This window comes from Gavialis gangeticus, unplaced genomic scaffold, assembly GCF_001723915.1.
Source record: "Gavialis gangeticus isolate Ggan-Ray unplaced genomic scaffold, GavGan_comp1, whole genome shotgun sequence".
In the NCBI taxonomy this organism is placed as follows: Eukaryota; Metazoa; Chordata; order Crocodylia; family Gavialidae; genus Gavialis; species Gavialis gangeticus.
This window is the reverse complement of record NW_017729033.1, coordinates 21,593,961-21,620,375: the sequence shown is the minus strand read 5'-3', so window position 1 is coordinate 21,620,375 and position 26,415 is coordinate 21,593,961. Positions and strand designations below refer to the sequence as shown.

Sequence of the window (26,415 nt, the reverse complement as noted above, 5' to 3'; positions counted from 1 at the left end):
ACGGGCAGCGCCTCTAAATTCATCTACAGCCACCCCCACACACACCGCATACACTCACCCTCCACACACCCTCCCATACACAATGTACAAGAGTAAGGCTTTATTTGGAGATATTATGCAATCACCTATATATGTTACTCAAAAAGATAAATCATGACAAAAGTCATCTTTTGAAATAAAATTTAAATGTTATAGTAGATTTTGATTTTTAGTATATGATTTGCTTTTTATCTATAATTTGTTAAAATAATATCTTCTTAAGATTTTGTGTGTGCAGCCCTTGACAGGTCACCATAACTTGTTAAGTGGTTCTGCAGCTGACATAATTGCCCATCCCTGCCTTAGAACCTGGCAAGGGCAGTAACAGGATTGTTATTACTTTACTTACTGTAAATAATTCTCTATATCACTTCCTGTAAATCAGAGGGGTCAAACATATATGGCCTATGGGCTGGATTCATCCCATGGAGCTCCTTTATCCAGCTCACCAGTACCAATGAACCACCAGAAGTTGCGGGGGGTGGCCGTGGGAAATGGCCTGCCACTGAATCCAGGGGCCCAGTAGACATCATGATCAGTAGCAGGATGGCAAGTGAGGGATGATATAGCCCCAGTTGCCTTCCAGTTGCTTCATATGTCACTGCTGCCACAATCCTGCCTCTTTTACCATCAGTGCTGCTACTGCTTGTCTATGCTGGAGCTCCTGTATGCACCACATCAGAGCTAGAGCTGCTGTCCTAGCACAGGTTATACTGCAGTGGTGGCAGCTCCAGCCTAGGCAATGTGGTGGGAGCTGGAGTTATGCTGTGCGCCACATGTTGGTGTCAGAGCTGTTGCTGCTGATGCCACGTGCGGTTGGATCTGGCCCCCAAGCAGCACCATCGTTCAGATCTGGCCAGGGCACAAGGTGAGTTTGACACCTCTACTGTAAGTAATAAAGCATTGCTTCCATACCAGAAGTCTGGTCAAGGTTCTACAAATTGTATGCAGCAGCTTATCCATCCTCACCCAGCTCATTGACTCTTCAGCCAAAAGTTACAGCCTCACCAGTGGTTGTGAGAGTTTTAACACTGGATTCTGCCCCTCCTTTTGCAGTTCCAGGATGAAGTAACAGCCATCTTGGTAGCCATGAGTCACAGTGTCTGCTCTGTTCTACTCTGCTTCTATGGCAGCAAAGAAAAAATAGTTTCCCAGTTTAAGCCACACACCTATTTTTGAAAGGCTGGTTGTGGGGAAGGTGTATGGTATGGGAGTAAATATGGTATTTATAGAAACCTTGGTTTTAGATATATGCTCCTTGTTAAGATTTTAATTTGATCTCTCTTTTCCTTTTTCTTTTTAGCGCACACAGACTTTGCTAAAAGAATACAAAGAAAGGGAAAAGTCTAATGTATTTAAAGATAAGCGTTTTGCTGAGTATAATTCCAAAATAAGCCCAGAAGAGAAGATGATGAAGAGGTTTGCTTTGGAACGACAGGTAGAATATATGAATGAAAAATATTATTTTAAAAATTCCTGTAAGGTATTTTATTTGCTAAATAAAAATTCATGCAAATTTATTTTTTGCTGGGACCTCAGAAACTATCACCGGTGTGGAACTCATATTTCACTTTCCTCGTGTGCTTCCATACTTCCTGTGCCTGAGCTCCAGGCAGTCTTTAGCATAGTCTAAATTAATTCCAAAATTAGAGCCTTCAGACCAATGGTTCTTGACCTTTGGAACTCAAAGAACCCCTTATTGGTCTTGGCACCCCTTAAGAATTTTTTGAATTGAGTAACACCCAATTTTAAAAAGTAATGTACCTATTACAGTGCTTACCCCTTTATGTAGAGGGTCTGACAGGGGATTGGCCAGGCACAAACAAGCCTGAGCCTTATCTGCTTATCTCCTCACGCTGCAGCGCACCCTTCAAAGGGTATGGCAGTACCTCAGGGTGCCCCAAACCCTGGTTGAGAATCACTGCTTTAAACCTTTCCTCTTGGAAACATTCAGTTTCTTGATGAGCTTTGATTGAAGGTTCTGGTTTTGGGTAGTTGGAGTTTTTATGGGAAAAAGAGAGAACCTGTGAGCAAAAACTTTTTATGAAGTATTCTGTTTTATCAAAAATGCAGTTATGGGCTGGTGTGGGTGTGAAGGTGCATGGTTCACAGCCCAGAGGTTGCAAGTTCAAGGCCATAGCAGAATCACTTGTGGTACAGCATTGTCAGGTTCCAACAAATCTGCAAATTCTGCTAAGTATCCTGTAATGCAAGAAAATGAAAAACCCAGTTTTCAGTTGAGCAGTACACTTTTGACTAATGCTGTACAAAATAAATATTTAAAATCATATTTATTTCAACACTATAAAAATAGCGAGGATTTAGGGGTTTAAACTAGACAAAACCAACTCCATAGCCACAAAAGGTAAATCTTTTAGTTATTAAAATACAATTTTAAATTCCCCTTGACAGCTGGAGAAAAGCCGTTTTCTAAGCTTGCTCGTGAAGCTTCTTGTCACTGACTAGTGGGATGGCTGTGGAATACCATTTACTCCTTCACCATGTTCAAACTGAGCAGCCCAATAACATGTAAAGCTGATAATTGACATAAGTTCATTCTAGAACAAATTTAAGTTATTGCAGTAATTTAATTTATAAGAAATCCAAATGTTGCAGGTTTAAATAAGATACTGAATACCCCACCCTGCTTCTGTTTTTTTTTACCTGTCTTTTTAAAATAAAAGTGTGTTTAAAAATTTGGTTTTAAGAGAATCTAACTTGCTTCCTCCAACTTCAGTGTAGCTAAGACAGTATAGGCTTGTGTATGCTGTTAGACTAGACAGGGAGTGTCAAATTTATGTCCCATGGGCCAGGTGATGCAGCTTTTTGCTCCAGATCCACTCATCTGGCTTACAGGCTTGCCTCATGGGGTAGGATGAGTTTGATACTTCTAAACTAGAATGAAACAGAAAATACAGGTCTTTTTTTTTTTTTTTAAAGTAAGGACATCATTAACTTATCTGGTGTAAAACTGAAAAATGTTCCTTTATTTAAAGTGGGTGGCTTATATTGGTTTGTTTTTTTATAGCAAAACTTTGGAAAGAAAAATATCTATAACCTCAACGAAGATGAAGAATTGACCCATTATGGCCAATCTTTGGCAGATATCGAAAAACTTAATGACATAGTGGATAGTGACAGTGATACTGAAGAAGGAGGTGCACTGTCAGGTAAGTAAGTTAAGGTGATATTATTTTCTATTTTATTTAACAGTTCTCACTACTAACATGGCTATATGTATTGTTGTGCATCCCCTTTTTAACTGTGAAAAGGATACAAGGTAAACGTGAAATTTTGAAATCAGCCACCTAAAAGTTTGATCCAAAATGAGCAAAACGACTTGTACTAGTATTATGTTATAAGGTTTAAACCATTCTAATTAAATATTTATTATATAGGACTAACCTTTTTACACACACGCATGTGTGCACGTACGCGCACGCGCGCGCACACACTGTTAGTCTTTAAACAAGCTTTAAGTTTATTTAGCGTCTTAGTTTTTTTAGCAACTTCTTAAATAAACCAATCAAGTTGCCTACATTGTTTCTAACATGAGAGTTAGGCCAGGGACAAAAGCCATTGTTGAGGCAATCATGTCATCCTAAGTAGGGCTGGCTAGAAATAGAAAACAAGAATTAATTTTTGCAAAATACTTTGAGATAGCAACATATTGCTTTCTTTTCACAATAGGGTGGAAATTAGTCTTTTTTCAAAAGAGTTGTTCATTCCTGTGCCTTAATAGGAGATGCTGCCTCAGCAGCTTAATGATAAACATAAATTCATCCTTCCTTTTCCCCAGCTGAGTTAACTGCTGCTCACTTTGGAGGTGGTGGAGGTCTCCTTCGTAAGAAAACAGTTAGTAGGCAGCAAGATGAAGATGAAGAAAAACCTAAATCTCGCAAGGAGCTCATTGAAGAGCTCATTGCCAAATCCAAACAAGAAAAGGTGAGTATGTATATTCTTTGAACAAAACATGTCAATTGAGGATAGTTTTTCTCTGGCCTATTAAATTTCTTGACCTATTTACATAAGAAGAAAAACACTAGTGATTTGAATAGGTTCACTGTGAATGTGAACCCAAGAGATGGAAAATGTCATAACCTTTGTGAGGTTTAGGTCATGGAAATCTCCATGCTTTTCCTGCTCAGAAACAGGAATAACAAGGTAAGTGACAGTTAATGATTTTTTAAACATAGAGGTTAAAGATCCATGAATAATGGCACAATGGACTTGGGTAACTTGTGAGAAAAATGCAATTTTCCAAAACGTTTGCATCACCCAGCCCTTAGCTGGGGTGAATCCAGAGAGGGTACAGTGGTGTGGGTGGGTTGTATCTCTTTCAGACCATGCTATAGGAATGGCAGTTGGGGAGGGGGGTTAAGTCCCTGAAGCAGGTTAGAATCTACCCCTCTTGGCACTCCCTTCCTTCCCCTCCATGTTCAGCAACATGTCCCTTCCCCTTCCCTCCCATTCATACCTTTCCCTACATGCTGTTGCCACTATGCCTGCCGTGCTCAACAGACCTGAGGGGCTCCAGAGCCATTGTTGCCCTGCTCCAGCTAGGGCTGTGGGGAGCAGCTGCATAGGGAGTTGGGGACAGCAGCAACAGGAAGATTCCCCCTCCCTATCCCTTCCGCCACACAACCAAATCTGACGGCAGGAGGAGCTGGGACAGTGGTGGGAGTAGACAAGTTTCCCTTTCCTTTGCCCAGAGTATAGGTAGAGAGGACAAACAGAGCTAGGGGAGGTGCTGCTGAGCATGAAGAATAAGAAGGGTTATTGAAAGCAGGGTTCAGGTGGGAGATCCTTATCTGCCTGAGGGACTTAACTTTCAAGTGTGGCTGCTGCTCACAGGGTGTGGTCTTCCTTCCTTGGTGAGGGGGGAGGCTGGGAGGAGGCATGCAGTGCTGGTCAATCTTTCTGCACCCTCTTTTAAAAATCATGGATCTGCCTATACGCTTAGCCTGGCCAACTTGGATGCCATGTTCTTCTTACATATTGCCTTTCAGTTTTGCACTGCTTGCTTCACCAAGGAAGGTTAAAATTGCCAAACAGGGGTTGATAGAATTATGTAACTGTGTAGTCTCCATGTAAATCATCTTTGCTTTTTGTGCTGCAGATAATTTTTTCTTGTTTGGTCATGTAATTGCCAATTTAACTCATTATGTTTCTAGAGAGAGAGACAAACTCAGAGAGAAAATGCCTTAGAACTCACAGAAAAGCTTGACAGTGACTGGAAGGAAATCCAAACCCTTCTCTCCCACAAAACCCCCAAGTCAGAGAGGAAAGATAAAGAAGAGGAGAAACCCAAGGTAATAGTTGTGTTAGCAGTCTTTGTGGATTTGAATGTATTACTGATCCAAAGTAGTGATTGAGGGAAAGAGGGAAAATTGATAGTTAATTAACAATTAGTGATAATTTGCATATAACCATTTTTAGCAAAATTTTAAAAATAAAATGCCGCCTCTTTAGTTAAATTGGAAGAATGCTATAACTTTTTATAGAGTTCCATTTTACAATCCTGAGGTTGGAATGATTTTAAGCAGATGTTGTTATGGAGGAATAAAAGGATTCATGAGTCAAAAGGATATGTGTTTACCCTTATCCTTTTTCTTTAACTAGTGAATTTGCAAGAGATTCAGTATAATACAGAATTGTCAACAGTGTTTTCAATTATCATCTGACACCAAAGTATTTTCCTGAAGAGTTAGCATGTTTCATGAGATTGTTGTCTGAGGCTCCATGTGCCTATGAACTGTTTTTTAGATAAAGTTTCTCTAATTTAGCAGTAACTTTCAATGGCAATAACTTCATTACTGCTTCAACTAGCCTATGAGGCTTCATGATCTATTTTTACATAAATAAATGAAAATACTCTTGATTTTTGAGTAGATTTGCTGTGTGAACCTACAAGCTCTGTTATCTACCCATTAACAGACATGTTATACCATGAATGATTGATCATTTTTAGGCTGGATGGATTTGATTCAAATCACTGGTCAGGGAACCTCAATTTAATCATTGTTTTTTACAAAAAATGCATTCTTGTTGTTGGATACCCTTTATTCATTTAACTTCTTGAAACTTTGCACTTTTAGAGAAAGGTAAGTGCTTGACTCTGCACAAACTTGCAGAGAACAGTAGGGCTAATGGGTGGGTAATCAGGTCTGGTATCTCTTATCTCTATATACTGCTGTTAACAAGGATGTTAACTCGGAAGCTTGCAGAGAACAATTTTTCCAACTATTCAGTTGGTCTAATAAAAGATATCACATCTACCCAAAGAACTTTGTTTGCTTATGATCTCTGGAGGCACAAAACCACAGTTTGAGAACTGAAACTAAGCATCACAGAGGTGCTTAATGGGATCTTCTAGACTGAGCACTGAGTCCCGATGGTAGAGTGGTTTTCTTTAATCTTTACTAATCTATAGAGGAGCCTTTAGGAACCCATAAGATTGGGCCCATAATATAGTCTATGGCCCGTTGTGACCTATTTATAAAATGTATAAAAAGGTTTCATGAAGTTATTGTCTCAAATAGCATATAATGAAGGGTTATGCTCCCTATTTCATAATGGTATATTTGAGCTTTAACATATCTTAAATTAAAACTATCTTTATATGTTTGTTTTTTTAAAAAGCATCTTAGCAAAAAAATAAAAAATACTATTAAATTAAAAAAATCTGATTTAATTTTTTTTAATGGGGTTTTTATTTTGATCCTGTTTTTAGAAATGGTTATTATAATGTGTTGAATTTGTTTTCCATTTTTCCTTATTTGCAAGGTTTCTTTGCACAACTAGGAAGTACAATTTCCAGATTAGTGAATTAAGAAAGTTGGCTTAAAAGACAAAGCAAGATAATGCAGTTGCATGTTAGTCTTGTTTATTCTGAAAAGTGTTTTAATTTCAGTTAAGACACTGTGTAATTTACCAATTAATGCACTGCAGTGTGTTAATAGGATACCTTGGTATAAGCACTTTGTTGTATTTTGCTAAGAAAGGGTATGAGGCTTTAGCAAAACAGTACAGGGACACATTCACAAATGAACAGCTTCCTTTCCACAAAACAATTCTGGAATAAATAGGAAGTGAGAATTTGTGCTTTTCATTTGCAATCAAGTGTAATTTGGGAGAGAATTAATAATATGTTGGGGGGGGGGAGTTGTGTAAAAGGAAAATTCCCCAACTTTATATTTCAGGGGACTGTATATAATTTTTCTGAGAGAAGCAGCTTGTTTTCATGCAGAGGTGCTCAACCCCTGGCCCACAGCACCATATCATCGGGTCTGTGGGGCTCCTCATGGGTTGGGAAATTTGGTGGTGTGTGAGGGGTGGCATCGCCCCCTGCTGCCAAATTTCCCCACTCTTCAGGAGCCTCTGGCCTCGTGTACTGGATTGGCCACCCAATCCCAACTTGCTGGGCCAGGTGGAGGCAGCCCAGGGCAGTGCCAGGGCTCAAGGCGCTGTCTGGCCCACAGGTTATCCCTATGCCACTCATGGCCGATGCGGCCAGAAGCCAAGCACCGCTGTTTCTGGTGGATTAAGCATGCGATGACGATCTAAGAACATTTCAGATTTCAACCTCAGGTGTCGCATTTGTTTTGCAGTGTAGCTTTGGACGCATTGCTTGTCCTCTCAGTAGCTCATTTTTCCAGTCTTTAAGATGAAGGTAATGTCTTCGTAAATAACCAGATGTCGCACAGTGCATTGAAGATCCAAAGTTCTATGTAACTGCTAAGTATTAATAGTTTTGTTACCTGATTTTTTTAAAGAGGATAATATTTTGTTAAGATTTCAATTTAACAAATGTGTATAGGATTATTTTTTAACAGTGAAACCATCTAGAAATGCCTTTGTTGTTCTGTGTCAATTCTGCCTTTTATTCTATTCCTTGTCCATCAAGCTTTCTCAGCTGGAAGCAAGACATAAAGGTGTCATGTTTGTTAATCATGACATGATGCGCTCTTCTCTTTAGCCTGATGAATATGATATGATTGTTCGAGAGCTTGGGTTTGAGATGAAGGCACAACCCTCAGACAGGATGAAGACAGAGGATGAACTAGCGAAAGAGGAGCAAGAACGACTCGAGAAACTTGAGGTACTGTAGCATTTTCAGCTGTGGTATAGCACTCCTACAGACAGCGACCCAGTACCTTTTTTATTCCCTTTGCTTGCCTCAAATCGAAAGCTGCTGTACTAAGAATAGTAAAAAACAAAAAAATCTGTTGTGCTTCAAAGGTAATCTGATCATTTAAAAGAAAAATGGCTTGGGCTGAACACTTGACATGCAAGATTACATAATAGTACAACCAATGCTTTGTCCAGCTGAAAACAAGCATCGTTGTAGCTGTCATTGCATGATGTATTCAGATCTAAGATGTTCTTAAACTTTATTACACGATCCTATTTTGCAATACCAAAGGTGAATTAACATCATGCGCCTCTTGCCTCCTGGGCTGCAGAGGGTCTGTTACTAGGAGCATTGTGCTCTACAGTGAAGCCAATTTTGCCAAGGAAGCATTGTGTTCCCTGCATAATGTGGAACCTAGTGTCTCGTGCATTGGTGTAGAATGAGTAGATCTTAGTGGGGCTTAAGGCTCATCTTGTAAAGTGATTTTTCACATATTGGCAAATTAAATTGCCAGGCACAGCAGCCTTTAGGGTACATGTACATCATTGTAGGCCGCCTTATGCAGTGAAATTGGAGCTAGCCCTGCATGTGATGGCTCCCAAACCCAAAGTTTCATAGTTAGTAGGGTCAGAAGGGACCTGAGCAGATCACCAAGTCCGACCCCCTGCCATGGCAGGAAAGAGTACTGGAGTTAAACGACCCCAGCAAGGTGATTGTCAAACCTTGTCTTAAAGACCTCCAGGGTAGGAGCTAACACCACTTCGCTTGGAAGTTGTTTCCAGATCCTAGCCACCCTGACAGTGAAGTAGCGCCTCCTGATGTCTAATCTGAATTTACCCTCTGCCAGCTTGTGACCGTTACTTCTAGTCACTCCTGGTAGTGCTCGGGGAAACAGGGACTCCCCCAGTGCCTGCTGGTCCCCTCTGACTAGTTTGTAACAGGCCACTAGATCCCCCCTCAGCCTTCTCTTATGGAGGCTGAACAGGTTATATATAGTGATATAGCTGTGTTGGTGTAGTGCTAGCAAACACAGCTATGCTGCTTGCAATTTGAGAGCTAGTGCATGTAGAGCTAGGTTGTGTAGCTCTGCCAATACTGGCTTGCCTTCAGTAGACATAACTCTAGTACAGTGGTGCTCAAATCTTTGTGACCGGTGGGCTGGATGGGCAGTGCCAAGTCATCCATGGGCTAGATCTAGCTGATGGTCCTGATCCAGCAACATAGAGTGGGGCAGGGGTCATCCCAGCTGCAACCTAGTTCCACAGCGGAGAGGAAGGGGATGTGACCCTGATCTGTGGGGTGAAGGGGCATTGTCTAGCCCCAACCCAGCCCTGTGGGAGGAGGGAGTGTTGTTCAACCCCATAGGGGAGGAGAGGGCATGATGCAGCCCAATGAGAGGGAAGTAGGTGTAACCCAGTCCCATGGAGGGAAGGGGGCTTGTGTTGGCCCCAGCCTGGCTCCACTGGGGAAAGAGGGCATGGCTGAGCCCCATCCAGCTGTGGGGATGGGGGGAAGGAGTGTGACTTGACTGTGTGGGACTCAGGATTTGGGAATTTGGCAGCGGGAGACAGCAGCCATACTTACTGCCACTGTTCCCCTGTTGCCAAGTTTCCCATTCCATGGGGAGCCTTGAGGGCCAAATACCTATGGCTTTGTGGGCAACATTTGGCCTGCATGCTGGAGGTTGAGCACACCTGCTCTAGTAGAACTGTGGGGACTTTCTCCATACCTCGTAGCTCACCAGTTTCTAATCTAGCTAGGTGCTTATTAATTAAAACAAAACAAAACAAAACCCAGTAATAATGGTCTGTTAAGTTGATTTAAAGATCTGTAAAATGTAATATTCCTAATTCTATATAGATCTGGTTTATATTTTCCATATTTATTATGATTTTGAAACAGATGCATATTTTAAAATCATAACTCCAAAGAATCTTTAACTTTTTGGTAAACTGTATTTATCAAAATATATCTATGTGGGATTCCCCTTCTTCCCCATATGAATAAATATTTAATCATCAGAGTTGCACAGGACTTCTAGTAAGTCTTCCAAATTAGGTTTAGAAGAGTTGACTAGTCTTACCTATTGAAACAAGGGTTCTCAGACTTTAAGCTAATGTGTTGTCCTGTGTCTTGACTTGATGATTGTTTTTATCAAGAGGGATAATGCCAGTTAATAACTTCGTTTTTTTTTTTGTTTTTTTTTTTACCTATTGTATTGACATGATGTTCTGTCTTGATGCAGAATTATTGGACTTTATATAACTTGTGTTCATGTTGAAAATTTATTTTAAATTGCAGGCAGACAGACTGCGTCGAATGCATGGAAAAGAAGAACGTGAGAACAAAAAGAAACCCAAGCATATATCAGCTGATGATCTAGCTGATGGTTTCATCCTAGATAAAGATGACAGACGTTTACTGTGTTATAAAGTAAAAGTTCATTTGTTTTATAGTGACTTTCAGAGTGGCTGAAATTAAGAGAAAAGAATGTCAAGTGGTACAGTAGTCTTTTCTGTTAATTTTAGTCTGCTTGTCGCACTTTCTACCTGGACATACAATCTCCATATTAAGAGAATAATCACATTCTCCCCTGCTTGAGGGTAGATGATCATAGAACCAGCAGAAAGAGGGCCATCTTGAAAAACTATGCCAGTTGCTGTTATAAGCTCTTCAGAGTTTATTCTAATTATCCCCCTCTGTGCAGCCAATGTGACTTACTGTGTGCTTACCTTGCACACAGAAGGCCCTGACTGAAAAAAGAAAATAGTGACCTAAAATAACCTTAAATGCACCCTGCCCTTTGAATTGTGCCCAGCTGCAGTAGGAAGCTCGGCCCTCACATGAGAATTTTTTTCTCTGTCAAATGGAAGAATCATCCGGGTTTAAATGCATTGATTTGGCTACTCTCCAAAACATGACCCTGTAAGAAGACCAGAGTGGGCTCTATGTTTCTTTCAGTTACTCTATATCTGTTATGCTCAATTAACAAGAAATTATGACTGCTTCTGCTGACAATTCTACCTCTCACGTGCAAATGCTTTTACATATTATTACTGAAAATAGAAATTCTGGAATTTAATTTATCTAGTTGATAATGTGTGGGACATATTATAAATAAATTCCCTCTTCCAGGTCCATATTGTCTGTACAGGCTAACAGAAGTAAAAAGAAGAAAAGCTCTGGTCCCAAAATAGTTCTACTTTCTTTTATACATACTGCAGTCCCACTGAGAACAGCAGAATTGAAAAAGATGTAATTCTGGGCAGAATTGGCCCAGTTGCAGCTCTTAGATCCAATTCCAGTGGCTTCTGACATCTTGGAACAAGGCTCCTAATAAATTCTAGATCGGGTGGGCAATTACAGTAAGTTTTGTTGAGCTGTTGAGGGCTGAGTGGGAGAAGTGGGGGAGATGCCAGTTGATCCTATTCATCCCTCCAGCCACTACTGAGAGCCTGAGGAGGGAGGGCTGACCCCTGTGCTGCTCTGTTCTGCCACAGGCCAGGCCAGACTGCACAGCCTGTAGACTTCTTCATCCTCCTGCAACCATTCCTTCACCCAGCTTCCTGTTGGCAGTGTGGCTGTGTAGTGCTGGCACTGAAGTAGCTGGGCCTGCATAGGACAGAATGCAATGCAGCACACTGAACACCTGTCCCACCTGCCCTCCCACTGCGATGAACCACTGCTGCTGCACCACACCAGGGAAGTCAGGGATGATTTGATGCCACAGTTCAAGCGGGATGCAGACAACCTGGAGAGGGTCCAAAAACAAGCCACTCATCTGATTAGAGGCCTGCAGGGAAGGCCCTGTGAGGAAAGGCTAAGGGACCTTAACCTTTTCAAACTCTCCAAAAGAAGGCTGAGGAGGGAGGACCTTGTGGCAGCATACAAATTCATAAGGGGAGAGCAACATGAAGTAGGTGATAATCTGTTTACCAGGGCACCCCCTGGAACATTAAGGAACAATGGCCATAAACTACTAGAGAGAAGGTTTAGACTGGACATTAGAAAAATTGTCTCCACAGTCAGGGTTGCCAGGATCTGGAATGGGCTTCCAAGGGAGGTGGTGCTCACCCCATCCTTGGGGGTCTTCAAGAGGAGACTGGACAGGCACCTGGCTGGGTTCACATAAGCCCAGGTTTGGTGACCCTTTTCTTGCCTGCCAGGGGCAGGGGGTCAGACTGAATGGCCCACTGAGGTTCCTTCCGACCCTAGAATCTATAACTCTATGAGCACCTGGAGCCACCCCTCCCGCACCACCAAATTTCCCAAGACCAGATGATGTGGTGCTGTGGGTCAGAGGTTGAGTACCTCTGCATGACAACAAGTTCCTTTTCTCAAAAGAAAAAAAAAAACCCCAAAAGTCCCCTGAAATATAAATTATACACAGGCCTGCCCTGTGGCTAGCACGGACTCACCTCCTAGTGGTGCCGCAGTGGCAGCAGCTCATCGTGGCAGGTGTGCAGGATGGTTACCTAGAGCATTGCATCACATCCCATGCTGTGTGGGCCTAGCTGCTGGTTGCACTGTGGTGCCAAGGCTACACAGCTGCAGTGCCAACAGGAAGCCAGGTGGGAGGGGTGGAGGAGTCTGTGTGCTGCCCAACCTGGCCCCAGCTCTGGCAGAGCGGAGCAGGGCAGGGTGCAGCCCTCCTTCCTCAGGCTCCTGGCAGCAGACAGCAGGCTGGATAGGATCAATTGGCAGCCCAGATACAGCCCATTCTTGCTCTGCATCCTGCCTGTCCTTTTCATACAGAAATCTCAGGAAAGTCACTTTTTAAACAGACTTGTAGCCTCTCATTTGTGGTGCAGCTTGACAGTTGCACTTTTTGTCCTGTCCACCTTTTGACTTTTCCAACCAGAGCACTGCATTTTGTGTATTTTCACAGCTGTCTTGCAGCATTTTCCATTCCATCCTTGGCTTCCTTCTGTTGTTGACAGCTTTTCCTTTGTTCCTATAGACTAGGGTTCTCAACCTTTCTAGACCCAAGGCACTCTTTGTTAGACTCAAGGCACCCACTAGAAAATGCTTGCTCATAGTTTTTCCTTGTTTTTTGATTATGGAAAAAGAATAGAGCTATTCTTCTGTTCTAAAGAACTCAGACCACAACAGGGCAGAATGTTTTTAACCCTATGGATTCCTATATGAAATCTCTGGGTTTATTTGTGGATCCTGTTTGCACACTTAACAGTGCTAACATTGGTTGGCATTCAGTGGCACCCTTGAAAGGATCTCAAGGCACCTCAGGGTGTTGCAGCACCCTGGTTGAGAATCATTGCTCTAGGCTCCCCACAGCTGACAAACCATTTTATATATTGAACCTATCCAAGCTCTTGTCTGCTATCGTGTCGTCTGCCTCATTCCCCAGAATCTTAAGTGAGAGTCAGTTCATCTCAAGCAGATTCTGAGATGACGAGATTAATAATGTGATGTCTTACCTGGAACATAGTTTAGGATATAATTTTAATTTAAATTTTTTTCATCTGAGAGTATACTGTAAACTATTTTATGGTTTCTTTTTCTCTAATAATAGGATGGGAAGCTGGATATTGGAAACGATGAGGAAGATGACAGTAAGCATGAAGAAGACCGTGACAATGAGAGTGAAGAAGATAAAAGTGAGGAAGAACCTGATAGTAAAGATGAGGACGAGGATGCTGTAGACAGTCACTCTGACCTTGAATCTGGCCTTGAGAGTGAGGAAGAGGCCATTTCAAATGAAAGGGAGAAGAAACACCAAGGAAATGAAAAGAACTTGCAGAGTGAAGAAGGACAAAAAGCTGAGATAGAAGCTGGCAGAGTTGAGCTGCCCTATACATTTTCTGGTAAGTAAAGTACTGATCCAAAGCATATTGAAATTAGTGGATATTCCAGTTGGCTTAAACTGATTTACAGTAGAGGTTTTTCTCTCTTTAATTAGGAAGTTCTAAGACTATCTACTCCTCCTTGAGGTTCCATCTCATAATAGCCCTTTAGGCTTAGGAGTACCAGAAGTAGCCCAGTGGAGCTATTAACAACTATTCATTCTCAGCAACAATATTTCTGAGCAACTTGAGAAAATTGTCTTAGAGCAGAACCTGCTGTTTCCACTCCCCCTCTCAGCCCTCGAAGTGAAAGACAAAGTCATGATGAAAACCCATGAAGAATTGTGACCAGTGCTGTCAGCACATCCCATTCATAAAAGGCCTTTTACAATGCCATCTTTGTCGATTCTCTTGCATGTATTATGAATTAAGAGCAGATCATCTTTCATATTTGAAATAAAGTTTGCTTGCCAGAGAAGCAGCAATGTGCTGCTTATTCTTACCATGTAGTCCTTCAGGTCAAACACTTGTGGTATAGCATCTCTAGAATAGTCTCTTCAGGAAAAATATTTTGTATACTCTGCAGGCTGATCATTGTTCTTAGCTAAAATAGTTCACTAAACAAGTGTACTAGTAAGAAATTCTGAACTACAGGGTTTGAAGGAACTGTGTTGAAATTAGACATCCTTTTCTGTGATTTGTAAGGCTGCTTGCAACTTCCATTTGAAGGAATCTGAAGTAATAGCAGATATTGAGTAATGCAATTTAAATTGGATTCAGCATTTGCTTAACTAAAACTTTTTTTTAAATCAGGAAGTGCAATGACTTAAGGCTTTTCACAAACATTAATTTACACATGTACATAATGACTTCCCCATAAAACTGGCACATCTGTGTTCTTTTCTTTTAGTAGCTTGGTGTTTCATACCAAAAAACCTTAATAAATTGGATTCAGATTCACAGTTAATGATACTGTAAATGCAGAAACCAAAAAACATAGATTTGTATGTAAATGCATACTTAACTTTGACTCCTGTCCTTTATGTGTGTATGTGTGCACATTACAGTAAACCTTAGTTATGTCATTGCCCTCTGCTTCTCAAACAGTATAAGTAAGCATTTATATGATTTTATGCATGTTTAAAAGATGCTAACATAAAGCTATATTTTCAGTGTAGTTTTGTTCTGAAGAATAGCTGTTTTCATATCAGTAGTTTGTTAATATGTTTAAATGTTTTCAAGTTTATAATTAAGCCTAACCTGGTATGAAGGACTATTGCTTTTATAGTTCCAGAATCATATGAGAAGCTTAAATCGTTACTGACTGGAAAAACGACAACACAACAACTTGTTGTACTAGAGAGAATTCAAAAGTGCAATCATCCAAGCCTGGCAGTGGGAAACAAAGCAAAGTTAGAAGTATGTGTTTAAGACTTTAAATGAGCTTTGAATTTTAAAAAATATTTACAAAATATTCAAGCAGTCTGAAATATGCTGTTTTGTTTTCATGTTCGTGTGAAGTTTTTTCTTCAAAATTTACATAAGGGGAATGTAAATCACTGTTAATTTGCTATTTCTTTCCCTATCTTACTGTGCTGTTTAAAAGAAAAAAAAAGATGCACAGAGAAAATGAACTATAGTAGTTATGATGTGTTGTGCTTCTTGCAGAAACTGTTTGGTTTCCTTTTGGAGTACACTGGAGAGTTAGCAACTATGGACCCCCCAGAGCTCAAAACAATTGACAGATTGGTCCTGTAAGTACCATATTCACCCAAATCCAAGACGTCCTCCCCCCATTATATTCTGTGTGTTGAGAATGTAAATGTTTGTATAGAATCTAATTATTGAAGAGTTGTTTTAAATTCAGGGGGGAAATCAGTTGCAGGGGGACTGTAGAGGAGCTGGTGTGGAGGCAAGCATTGGGGGGCAAACAGTGGGCCTTGCCCTCCCATGCTGCGCTCTACTCCCTGCACCCCCTCTCCCTTCCAGCAGCTTTGGGTCCCTTGTTCCCCTGTAGCTTCTGCTCCCCTGCCTGCCTCTTCCACTTCCTACCCCTTACCCTTGCTGTAGCTCATGCTCCAGCAGTCTCTGTCACCACTGCGGTCTGGGGCATGGAGCATGTTTGCCCTTGTCCTAACCTGGCTTGAGGGCAGTGGGGAAGAGGGCAGAGACTGTGGGGTGGGGGCAAGTGGAGCAAGCAGGCAGCAGCCATGGCTGTATGTCAGTAATGGAATTACTGAAAGCAATGTAGTCCCTCTCCCACTGTAGCAAGCTTACCACTGCTCAGATTGGAGCTAATTGTCATGTTTTCAAATACCTTCTCCTCATTGCAGAGTATGCTTATTTCTCAGGCTTTCAAACCCATAGCTGGCTACTTTGTACATAGCTGCCATAATGTACTGCTTCCCTTCTGCTCATATGTCCATAGTCTTAACCACAGTGACAGATCTTGGTACCACTTGTTTTATTGTGTGTTAACATTGCTTCGCTGCATGCCTTAAACACCTTTAAAAAAGTCAGCATTTGAGAATAGATGGTCTGTCAGAGATAATAGAGATACGGGAATATATTATTACTTGTAAAAACTTAAAGTAAAGAAAGCCATTTAGATTCCCAATTCAAGCATTTATCATATTTGTAATTGCTCCACACAGGGTTTGGAATTTGGCAGCAGGGCAAGTGGTGGCCATGGCAGCTGCCACTTGTCCTGCCACCAGTTTTTCACCCCTGCTATATGCTAAATGAAGCAGGGAACTTAGATCATAAGAGCAATGGCATGTTCTATACAAGAAGTGTGAATTAAGGTTGCACAGTCTTATCTGGACCTAGCAAACTAAATAACAGATCAATACATCATTTTCTATATGTTTTTATTCCTTTTTCTCTAACAAAAAGGTCAAAACAAATCTTATCTGCAGTTGGAACAATCCCCACATCACAAATCTTCGGTTCTCTAGCTTGAGAACTTTCTCCCTGCAAAATTCTTGATGCTAGCTGAAAATATAGTAGATGGGGGTCTGAAACAGTTTCTGAAAGAAAAAAAAAATCAGAGGACCATGTCAGGCAACCTAAGTGTAGGTTTCTCAACCAGCCTCCTCTTATAAAAACATGACCTTAAAAGACTATGTGGGGATGATTCTTAGTAGATGATGAAACTGTCTTTGAAATGGCTAGTTTGCGTAATGTAAATGGCAGAAAACTGAGTAGAGGTTTGCTTGACATGTGCCATATACTTGTATATCTGGACATAATAAGTAACATTAGGAGTCAAGAAATTCAAAAAGAAATCTGTCCGTTATGCCACCTTAACTTGATTAAAGGACAGTAGTATATTTTAAATGTGTATAAGATTTCCCTAGCTGCCTTAGAAGTCCTAGTTCTTTGTTAGCAGAAGCAGTGTAACTGGATAGTGATTTGTGTTTCTTGTTAATAGGCCGTTGTACAAGCTTTGTCAGATGTTTCCTGAAGCTGCAAGTAACAGTATGAAATTTGTACTTAGAGACGCTGCACATGACATGGCAGAAATGATTGAAGTCAAGGGCCGTGCAGCATTTCCGGGGTTAGACTTGGTAATTAATATATTCTGTTTTGAAAGTCTGCCACCTCCTACACCCCCACACGTGAAATACCATGCCATCATAACATTACATTTTGCAGGAAAACTAGAAACTCAAAATAATTACACATGGTTTCTACTCTGGATAGGATATTCAAGGTATAAGAAACCCAGATTGTATTCAAGAACATTTCATGTATGTAGAGTTATGGCATCAAAAGTGTTAAATAAGTGATGAGAAAAACCCTATTTGCATCTAAATTCACAGTGAGTCTAACCTTTCTTGCTTTACTTTACCTACTGAGATCTGAGTTCAGGATTATTTGTATCTTGTCTTGCTTTAGGTGCAAGAGATGTTAGCAAAGATGTCTTTTTTTTTTTTTTCCCTCTTTGCTCAAGTAAAAATACTGTTTATGTCAGTTGAAACTTTAAATAAAAATTATTCAGAGCTGTAGTTTCCGCTGTGTAGCAGTTACTTCTTTCTTGTTGAAAGAAATGGCAAATTTAATTACAGGTAATTCTTTGTGCTATAGATAGTTTCATAGTTTCTAGGGTCAGAAGGGACCTGAGCAGATCATTGAGTCTGACCCCCTGCCATGGCAGGAAAGAGTACTGGGGTCAAATGACCGCAGCAAGGTGTTCGTCTAGCCTTGTCTTAAAGACCCCCAGGGTAGGAGCCAGCACCACTTATCTTGGAAGTTGGTTCCAGATCCTAGCTGTCCTGACAGTGAAGTAGCGCCTCCTGATATCTAGCCTAAATAGATAAATAGATACTGAATTATTGACTTTGAAATAAAATGATTCGGTCGTCTTCTTTACATTCCTGTATGTTGCAAAGGAAGTTTAGGTTAGATAGTAGAAAGAATTATCTCACTAGGAGGGTAGTACAGCATTAGAACAGGTTACCCAAAGCAGTTTTTAAGACCCAGCTAGACAAAGCCTTGGCTGGGATGATCTAGTTGGAAATGATTCTGCTTTGAGCAGGGAGTTGGGACTAGATGACCTCCTGTGGTCCCTTCTAAACTTAATTTTCTATGGTTCTATGACACTGGCTCTTGTAAATCTCCCAAACTGTAGGTAATTGGATATTTGGGAATTCAAGATAGGATGCATTTAACTCAGCACTTCAAGGACAAGCTGTAATGGTTTGATTCACAGGGAGTGGCTTAGTGGAGTTAGAATTCTCACCAGATTTAGAACAGTAGTAGAAGAGTATTAAGTAGGATATTGGAGATGGGTTGGGAGGACATGATTGGTGGGCATAAGATACTTTAAACTTGATAGGTCATTTTTAAAACATATCCTGAAATAAATACCTTTTATTAGACCAACTGGAAAATGGCAAGAAAATTGTCCTTTTCTGCAAGCTTTTGGGATCAAAGTCCCTTTGTCAGGCTGTGGGAAACATTTAGATGGTAGAAGATGGTAAAAAGTCCCCATAGGTAGGAAATAAATTTCATTTTTGTACAGAGGGAGCTGAAGATGGAAGGCTGTCCCTCTGGGTCCATGAGAATGTCTTTGTGATCTGTGTTGAGTAGCTCTTCATGTTGATCAGGTAGAATTCCTTCCCTGGAGGTGTCAGATGGCAAGCAGGAAGGTAAAAAAAACTTCCTTGTTGTTCTGCAATGAAGTTTAAAATCGAAAATTGGCTAAAATTCGACATCTTTCATGTTATTTATTTCCTGAAATAAAGACTTTTCAAGATAGCTTGGGCATCACTTTTAAAAAAAATTTTAACTTCTAGTCTTTACATAAGTAATGTCAGTGGCATCTAGTAACCAAATAGCTTCCTTGAAATAAAATATGTATTTATAGTATAAGCTTTATAGAAAAAACAAATATGAAAGCAATAAAAGACTATGTGCATGTCCAGCTTCTACACCAGGATCCTAATGGATCTAAATCTCTTATGGACTCCTCAAGATCACAGCATTTTTGGGTGGCAATCTCTTCCCTTAACTCCCCAACAAATTCTGTCTCTTCAACTTGCCACAGGTACTTTAAATATTGCTTTGTCTTTTTTTGATCACCAGCATGTTCTTACAAGATGGTGCCAAGATACTCTTATCTGAGGGTATTCTGTTTGCTCATCAGAGAGCTCCCATTAAAGTAAAGCAATATAGATATTTATAGGTATATAATAAACCTTCGGCTTACCCAGTGGAAGGTACAGAGTGTGTTTTAATAACTAGGCTTTATATCCATGGTTTATGGATGAGGAAATAAGTTGCATTTTAATGTCAACCCTATTATTCAGGTACTTAAAACAGTTATGTATTGTATTTTAATTTCTTAATCTGTTTTATTCTTTATCAGCTCATTTATTTGAAAATTACTGCAATACTCTTTCCAACCTCTGACTTCTGGCACCCAGTAGTCACACCTGCATTTTTATATATGAGTCAGTTGCTTACTAAGGTAAGTGCATAATGTTTTACTTCACTATAAGACTGTATTTCTCCATCTCTTCTTTAAGTACAATTAAAAATACTTTTGAGATTTAGAAATATATTTCTAACTTTATTGAAAGGATAGCTAAAAATAGGTTTGGCTAGTAAAGCACTTCAAATCAACAGCTGACTTGGAGAAAAACTTGATCTGAGGAAGAAGGTCTTGTACATAGGTAAGTGTTGCAGGGCACTAAGGTGCCTGCTCCTCTTAGAGATTGCCTGGGGAGAGAACGCAAAGAGCCAGATAAGAACCCAGGTGCAGGTTGCCATGACAACTGGTTAATGAGGGAATTGGCCGCACCTGCCCCTGGTCAGCTGGCAGGAGAAGGCAGGGCCCTAGGCCCTTATAACCCTAGGGCTGGGACCAGGCAGGTGGTTCCTTACCAGCAGCCGAAGGGGAAGGAGCCTTCAGGAAGGAAGGGCCCAGAAATGTGATAGCAGGCAGATGCGCTCTCCTTAGAACAAAGGGGACGCCAGGAACCCATAAGGTATTCTTGCCTACTAGGCATCAAGACTCAGAGAGGGAGTTTTACTCTTTTAAAGGGGCAGAGCATGACATGAGTTTTGTGTTATGTTACAGCCCAGGGACTCGTGATGGTTGGCTGTTGTGTGTGTGCTGTCTGATAACACTGATGGTTTAGGTGAGGCTATTTGGGGAAGGAGGAGGCCTCACTGGGGGCTCACTACAATGTGGGGACCCCGGCGCCAGAGAGAGTGCGGCATTTGCGGTACACAGACCCCAGCACCAAGGGGTGCAGAGACAGCTGCAAAGAGCCCAGAGAGTACAAGAGGCCGAATTATAACGAGGCCTAGGTAAAACAACGCCAGTATCATCTGCAAGGCTTGGGGTGTGATAAAGGGGTGTTTGGAGCCACGCGTATAGCTCATAAGGCTGAGAGACTCGGGAACTATCCACAGTGAAGCGGGACATCAAGGGGTCTAGAAACAACAGAGTTAATAGGATCTAGCTAGACAGTGTCCAGACCTAAAGCTCAAGAGCAGCCTCCCTATATTCATCATACCAACAAGACGTGGCGGGCAAGAATGAGGGTGCTTGTAGGGCTACAGTAAGCCTAACCATCAGAAAAACACATCCAGTGACTTGCCAATGTCCTGTACAGAAATTCGACGCCCATTAAAAGGCATGAGACTTGTGGATATGCTGTGTAATGATTCAAAGTAATGATCTTGCATGCTAAGTGTTCTTTTATTTTAAGAATAGTCATTTTTGCTTGTATTAAAAAATGTATTTAGTCCTGCTAGAACCTGTCTTGTTTTGCAGTGAAGTTAACATGCATCCCTTCCCCGCAACCTGCTAAATAGAAGATGACCATGATTTTAAGACAGTATAGAATAATTACATTTTATACATCGAAAATGCATACATTTGTTCTAATTTTCCAGGGATAGAATCTAGTTATCAGAGGGTTTCCTTGAGTTTCTCAACCTCCCATTGTTTCAGCAGGGAAAACAAATTGGGGAGGTCAGGTAGCCCCTTGCTTTCTGCATCCCCTTAACATTTTCCCCTGGCAATCCCTTCCCCCTCTCCTTACTGTTAGATGCTGCTCTTCCTGAGCACGTGAAAGTGAGGAGTACATTTTAAAACAATGACCTTGAAATTAAACATGGCTGTAGCACTTTGCATACAGTACCCATGTATTTTAGCTCACCCAGAATTGATGCATGCCACTTTTTTCAAACTGCCACAAGTTTTAGCACAGGTACTTCATAAACACATTTTTGAGCAGCACTTTGGCATGTACTTACCTGTAGTACAAGCTGTGCGTGATATTAGTCCAAAGTCAAAGGCTTTTGATGTACCACGTAGTTCATTGGGTCAAGAGCATTTCCAGGTCATGGTGACCCCACAGCTGGGCACTGCTTAGTATGTGTGTATACCCCAGATACCCTCCCACAAAGGATCCAGGTGCTAATTAGTCCCCCCTCATAACTGGAACCAGGTATTCTTGTCACGACTTCTCGGATGCTTCAAAAATGTATATGCAGATGAGGTGCAGGGCAACCTGGCGTGGATTCATCTCATGGAGTGTGGAGCCAAGGTAATCATGTGTGCCAGGCTGAGAATGGGTGACAGAGGGATTCTGAGTGAACTGTTTGGGGCCCCATTTGGTGATGTTTGCCAGGCATTTAAGGCTGGTGAAGAAACAGGAACCAGTGGAAATGGGAAAGAAAGGTGCAGCTCAGCTGTAGGAGTAAAGAAGAAGTTGAAATGTATGTGTTTTGTGGCTGACCATTGCCTGAAAAAAAGTCAGCCTTGAGGGGGACTGTGCTTGATGGACACTACCATATGTCTTACTCAGACGGGTGCACTAACCTATCCTTGCAGTAGGTTTCTGTCAGTCTTTTGGCTCAGATCTCCTGACAGGGGAGATACCATGATCACCAGGCCTCTTGTGGGCCAAGAGATGGTTGCCCCAGAGTGAGAATTCGGAACCAATTTGGCCCTTGAAACAAAAAAAACATAACCCCTAGTATGTTTGCCTGATGAGGGCCATGTGCATTATAGTTATGCTCAGTATCGGCTACATTTAATCAACATCATAGTTAGTTTCCATTGCTGAGTACATGCTGCTTTTGGCAGCAGTTTAATGATAGCCAGTGTATTTAGTGAGATTTCCTTGTTTGAAAAAATTAAGATGCAGGGCTTTTTTTCCCCATGCCAATTGAGGGGAAAAATCTTGTCTTGTGTTTAAGTAAATACAGTATTTACATATTTGAAAGTTCTGGATTCAGTTACTCAGATGTCAGCAATGATGCAGAACCATTGTGAAATTCAGTTTTTCAGATTGGTTAATTTCTCAGAAGGGGTATTGAGCTTTGTGGTCCAAAGAGCAGGAACCAAATTTAAGAATAGATCAAGAACAAAACAAGCAAGAAGAAATGTTTGTACTTTAGTGACCTCTAGTGGCCTGTGTAGTTTTGACATCTTTTCTACTGGATGTCGCATCTTCTTTCTTCTTTGGCAGTCCCTTGCAGTCGAGGATGATTGTCTTATCTGTGTGCACGAAGATGGCTGATGAGGCCTATCCAGGATCAAGAGACTCTACTCTAGTTCAGACGTGTGTTTCTGTCAGTGTTGACAGGTGTACAATAATTATCGTATTTGTACAATAATTTAAATTCTTATATGACATATGATCAATAATAGTTAACAGGTTCAGAATATATGATGACTTTAAAGGCTGCTAGTTGATGCAGCATATACAAAACCCAAGTCACTCTCAGAGAGCCTTAACTGACTTTTGGGTTTGCTGTCAGCACTTTCTTCTGATTACTTGCCTGGAGGTAAAGAAATGCTTCAACTTTGATCCAGTTCTCTCTCACTTGCTGACAGCTTACAGTGAGCAATATAAAGTAAACAAGATGATGGTTCATTTGCATGCTTATTGGCATGTTTTTTCCTTGTACAATAGTTTTTCAGCAAATATGATAATCTGGAGCTTCCCTGATGATAATGTCATATTTAAGACCTGGCAGTGCTGGTTTCCGTGCGGGGTGGGTGGCGCTGGATTTTTGATTTGGTCTGCAACATGCTGTTTGTGCTGCTCCCGCTTTTCTATCTCCCATTGTTGTAGGTTTCAAAATACTGAGATCCCTGCAGCAAACTCTTCCTTCATTTGGGGTGGTCTTGAGCAATAGATTCCCATGAGTTGAAGTTGATGTTGCATTTTTTTTAAATTGGCCTTGAAGGTGTCCCTGAAGTGCTTTTTCTGTCTGTCTTTGAGCATATGCCTTGGCTGAGCTGGACAAATAAAACTTGATTTAAGAGTCTGGAGTCAGACATCTGCATGACATGGCTGGCCCAACAAAGTTGGGTCACATAGGGTAGAAATAGACATTGCCTGAAGTCCCATTTGTGCTGCCATAATATTTTTTTAGGGCAGCACAAATGCCGAGCAAATAGATGTTGATACCCTTTGTTGCGCCACCTGAAAAGAAAAGTAGTAACACAACAAAAGGTAGTAATGGACTCTGCCCTTTTATTGCAGTGGTCATCCATTACCTCTGTTGCACTTTCCACACTCAGCCAGACCTGCACCCTAGGTCTGGCTGAGTGGGGGAAAAGTGCTTCTGGGTGGGTGGTGAAAAGTCTGACTGGGTGTGAAAAAGCTTGCTTTTACAGCACAGGTTATCAGCTTCATTTGGGAACTTCCATCTCTAGCTATATTCTTTCTTCAGTGAGGTGTTGTAAGGGATCAGATTTTATTAGGGAGAAGTGATATGTTAGTAAAATAGCCTTTAAAAATGTATTTTTTAACAGAACTGCAAAAAATAGTCCTTAGAGGTTAAATACTTGTACAACGTAATAAAACAGTTTTCATTGTTGGGGTTATCTTTGCTTGACGGTTTCTTTTCTTTTTTTTTTTTTAACTAACTTTTCTGTTAATAGTGCCAAGTTACAACACTACAAGATGTTGTTAAAGGACTGTTTGTGTGCAGTTTATTCCAGGAATATGTGTCTCTCTCTCAGAGATTTGTACCAGAACTTATCAATTTTCTTCTTGGAATACTTCATGTTACTCTACCCAAAAAACAAGCCCAGGGTAAGCCTATTCAGAGTGATAATTATGACTGTGTAATTGTTCTTAGGCTTCAGTTTGATTACATTTTTGGTTTCAAGTTCATTGTGTTCCAAACAAAAGACTAGATCATTGCCTAGATTAGGGTATCAAACTCACCTCGAGCCCTAGGCTGGATCTAGACCACGAAGCTCCTCCTGGGCTGGATCTGCAGGTCGAACAGCTACAGTGGGTGCCAGGATGGGGGCCAGGTGGCCACAGGGTGACCATAGGCTGTCACATAGCCTTTGTTGACCTTCCTGCCATGATGGCCATCTCTAAATGGGTCCAGGGGCCACAAATTCTGCAACAGGCTACACACCTCCATAGCCGTGTCCCCAACTTTCAGTAGCTTGATGGACTGGATGGAGCAGCTCCATGGAGCTACTGAATCATGCAAGTCATCTGCATGTTCTTCCACACTGCTTCCCAGGTCCCACAGCAAAACAGTACTTCCACCTTAGCACTACTGTGTAGTTGGGAAAACAGCCTGAGGGTAATGAACGTGTTTACTGTTAAGCACCAGAGGGCTTTAGGACTGATACGCTGCACATAATCATTTGTTAGATTATCACATTTCAAATTATGAAACACTTTGTAAATAATCTGAGAGCAGAAGTCTCTTACTGGGCTCTGCTCAATCTTTGCCTTACTTGGTTAACTCATCCTTGGCTTTCTTTTTCTAGTTTTGGCTTATATGGTAAACTAAAACATGCTAAAAGCTGTGATATACAAATTTTTGAGAAACTTAATTAGGTAGATGGCAAATGTTTTTGCTTTACAGAAAGTATGCAAATAACCAAAATATGCAAGTAATCAATGTATGATGAAACAATCTATGGTTTTAACATAAACATCTAACCTGTGTGTAACTGTTTATCTGTGCTTTCAGGCTATACTCTGGTGCACCCTTTCAAGCTGCTGGGGAAAAATTCAGAATTGCTCATGGTCTCTGATAAGAAGGATATGGAGACCTGGCAAAAGCAGAATCTGCCCCTGAGTATTGTGACTAGATTAAAGGAAAGCAGCAAAACAGAAATGAATCATTTCAGGTATGTCAGGGAAGTGAGCTTCGGAAAACAGAGAAAGGGCTAAATCCTAAGTGGCACTTGTATCTGTAAAACTGCGATTTTTGACACACATGCGCAGTTTGGATTTGGTGTAGCTGTGCTCATTCTGTGCTTCCCTACTGAACAAGCCTAACAGAACTTTTAGACTCGGAAAAAACATGGCTAGGAGATGTTTGACACTAGAGGAGGAAGAGGAGTCAGGGGAGTCCTCCCACCTTTTAGCCTAATAGCCTTGGCCACTTACGGATTGGAGGTGGGGTGCTTTACTTTCAGGTCAGTATGCCCCCACACAGCACAGCACATGCCCAGAGGATGAACCATGTTAGTTTGACCCAGCTTGGCCAGTGTCTGTATAGCTTGTGCACTTTAGTGGGGCTTTTTGGTGCTTTTAGCTAATCACTGATTCAACTCAGTAGCTGAGCCGGGTCAAACTAACACAGTTTCTCTTCTGGTAAAGTGCCATGCTGCATCTCCTGCTTCTCAGCTGAATGTTCTTACAACTAAGCCATGAGGTAGATTAGTGATTCTCAGCCAGAATGCCACTAGATCTTTTGAAGGATGCCATAAAATGTGAGGGGATAAGCAATTAGGGCATTTGTACACATGTATGCACCACAGTGCTGAGAAAATGGCAGCAGTATATTTTTGAACTAAAACACATTGAAGGTGTTTTAGTTCAAAAGCACACCGCTGCCATTTTCTACACGCTGACACGCATTTTGCCATTTATACAAATGCGTGCCTACACGGGTTCATTAGCGGCAGGTCCTGTCAGACCAACC

General features: G+C 41.2%; 1 protein-coding gene across 1 annotated transcript in view; it reads left to right on the top strand.

Moving 5' to 3' along the window:
• The window catches only part of NOP14 (NOP14 nucleolar protein), a 43,689-nt gene that overhangs the window by 7,475 nt on the left and 9,799 nt on the right, over window positions 1-26,415 (top strand). Inside the window, exons 2-14 of the mRNA XM_019526473.1 lie at window positions 1,343-1,477; window positions 3,068-3,209; window positions 3,839-3,984; window positions 5,214-5,351; window positions 8,018-8,140; window positions 10,475-10,606; window positions 13,707-13,998; window positions 15,266-15,396; window positions 15,646-15,731; window positions 17,411-17,546; window positions 19,850-19,951; window positions 24,395-24,548; window positions 25,456-25,615. Of these exons, the coding sequence (XP_019382018.1) occupies window positions 1,343-1,477; window positions 3,068-3,209; window positions 3,839-3,984; window positions 5,214-5,351; window positions 8,018-8,140; window positions 10,475-10,606; window positions 13,707-13,998; window positions 15,266-15,396; window positions 15,646-15,731; window positions 17,411-17,546; window positions 19,850-19,951; window positions 24,395-24,548; window positions 25,456-25,615 (1,877 nt within the window). The remainder of the gene's footprint in view (window positions 1-1,342; window positions 1,478-3,067; window positions 3,210-3,838; window positions 3,985-5,213; window positions 5,352-8,017; window positions 8,141-10,474; window positions 10,607-13,706; window positions 13,999-15,265; window positions 15,397-15,645; window positions 15,732-17,410; window positions 17,547-19,849; window positions 19,952-24,394; window positions 24,549-25,455; window positions 25,616-26,415) is intronic.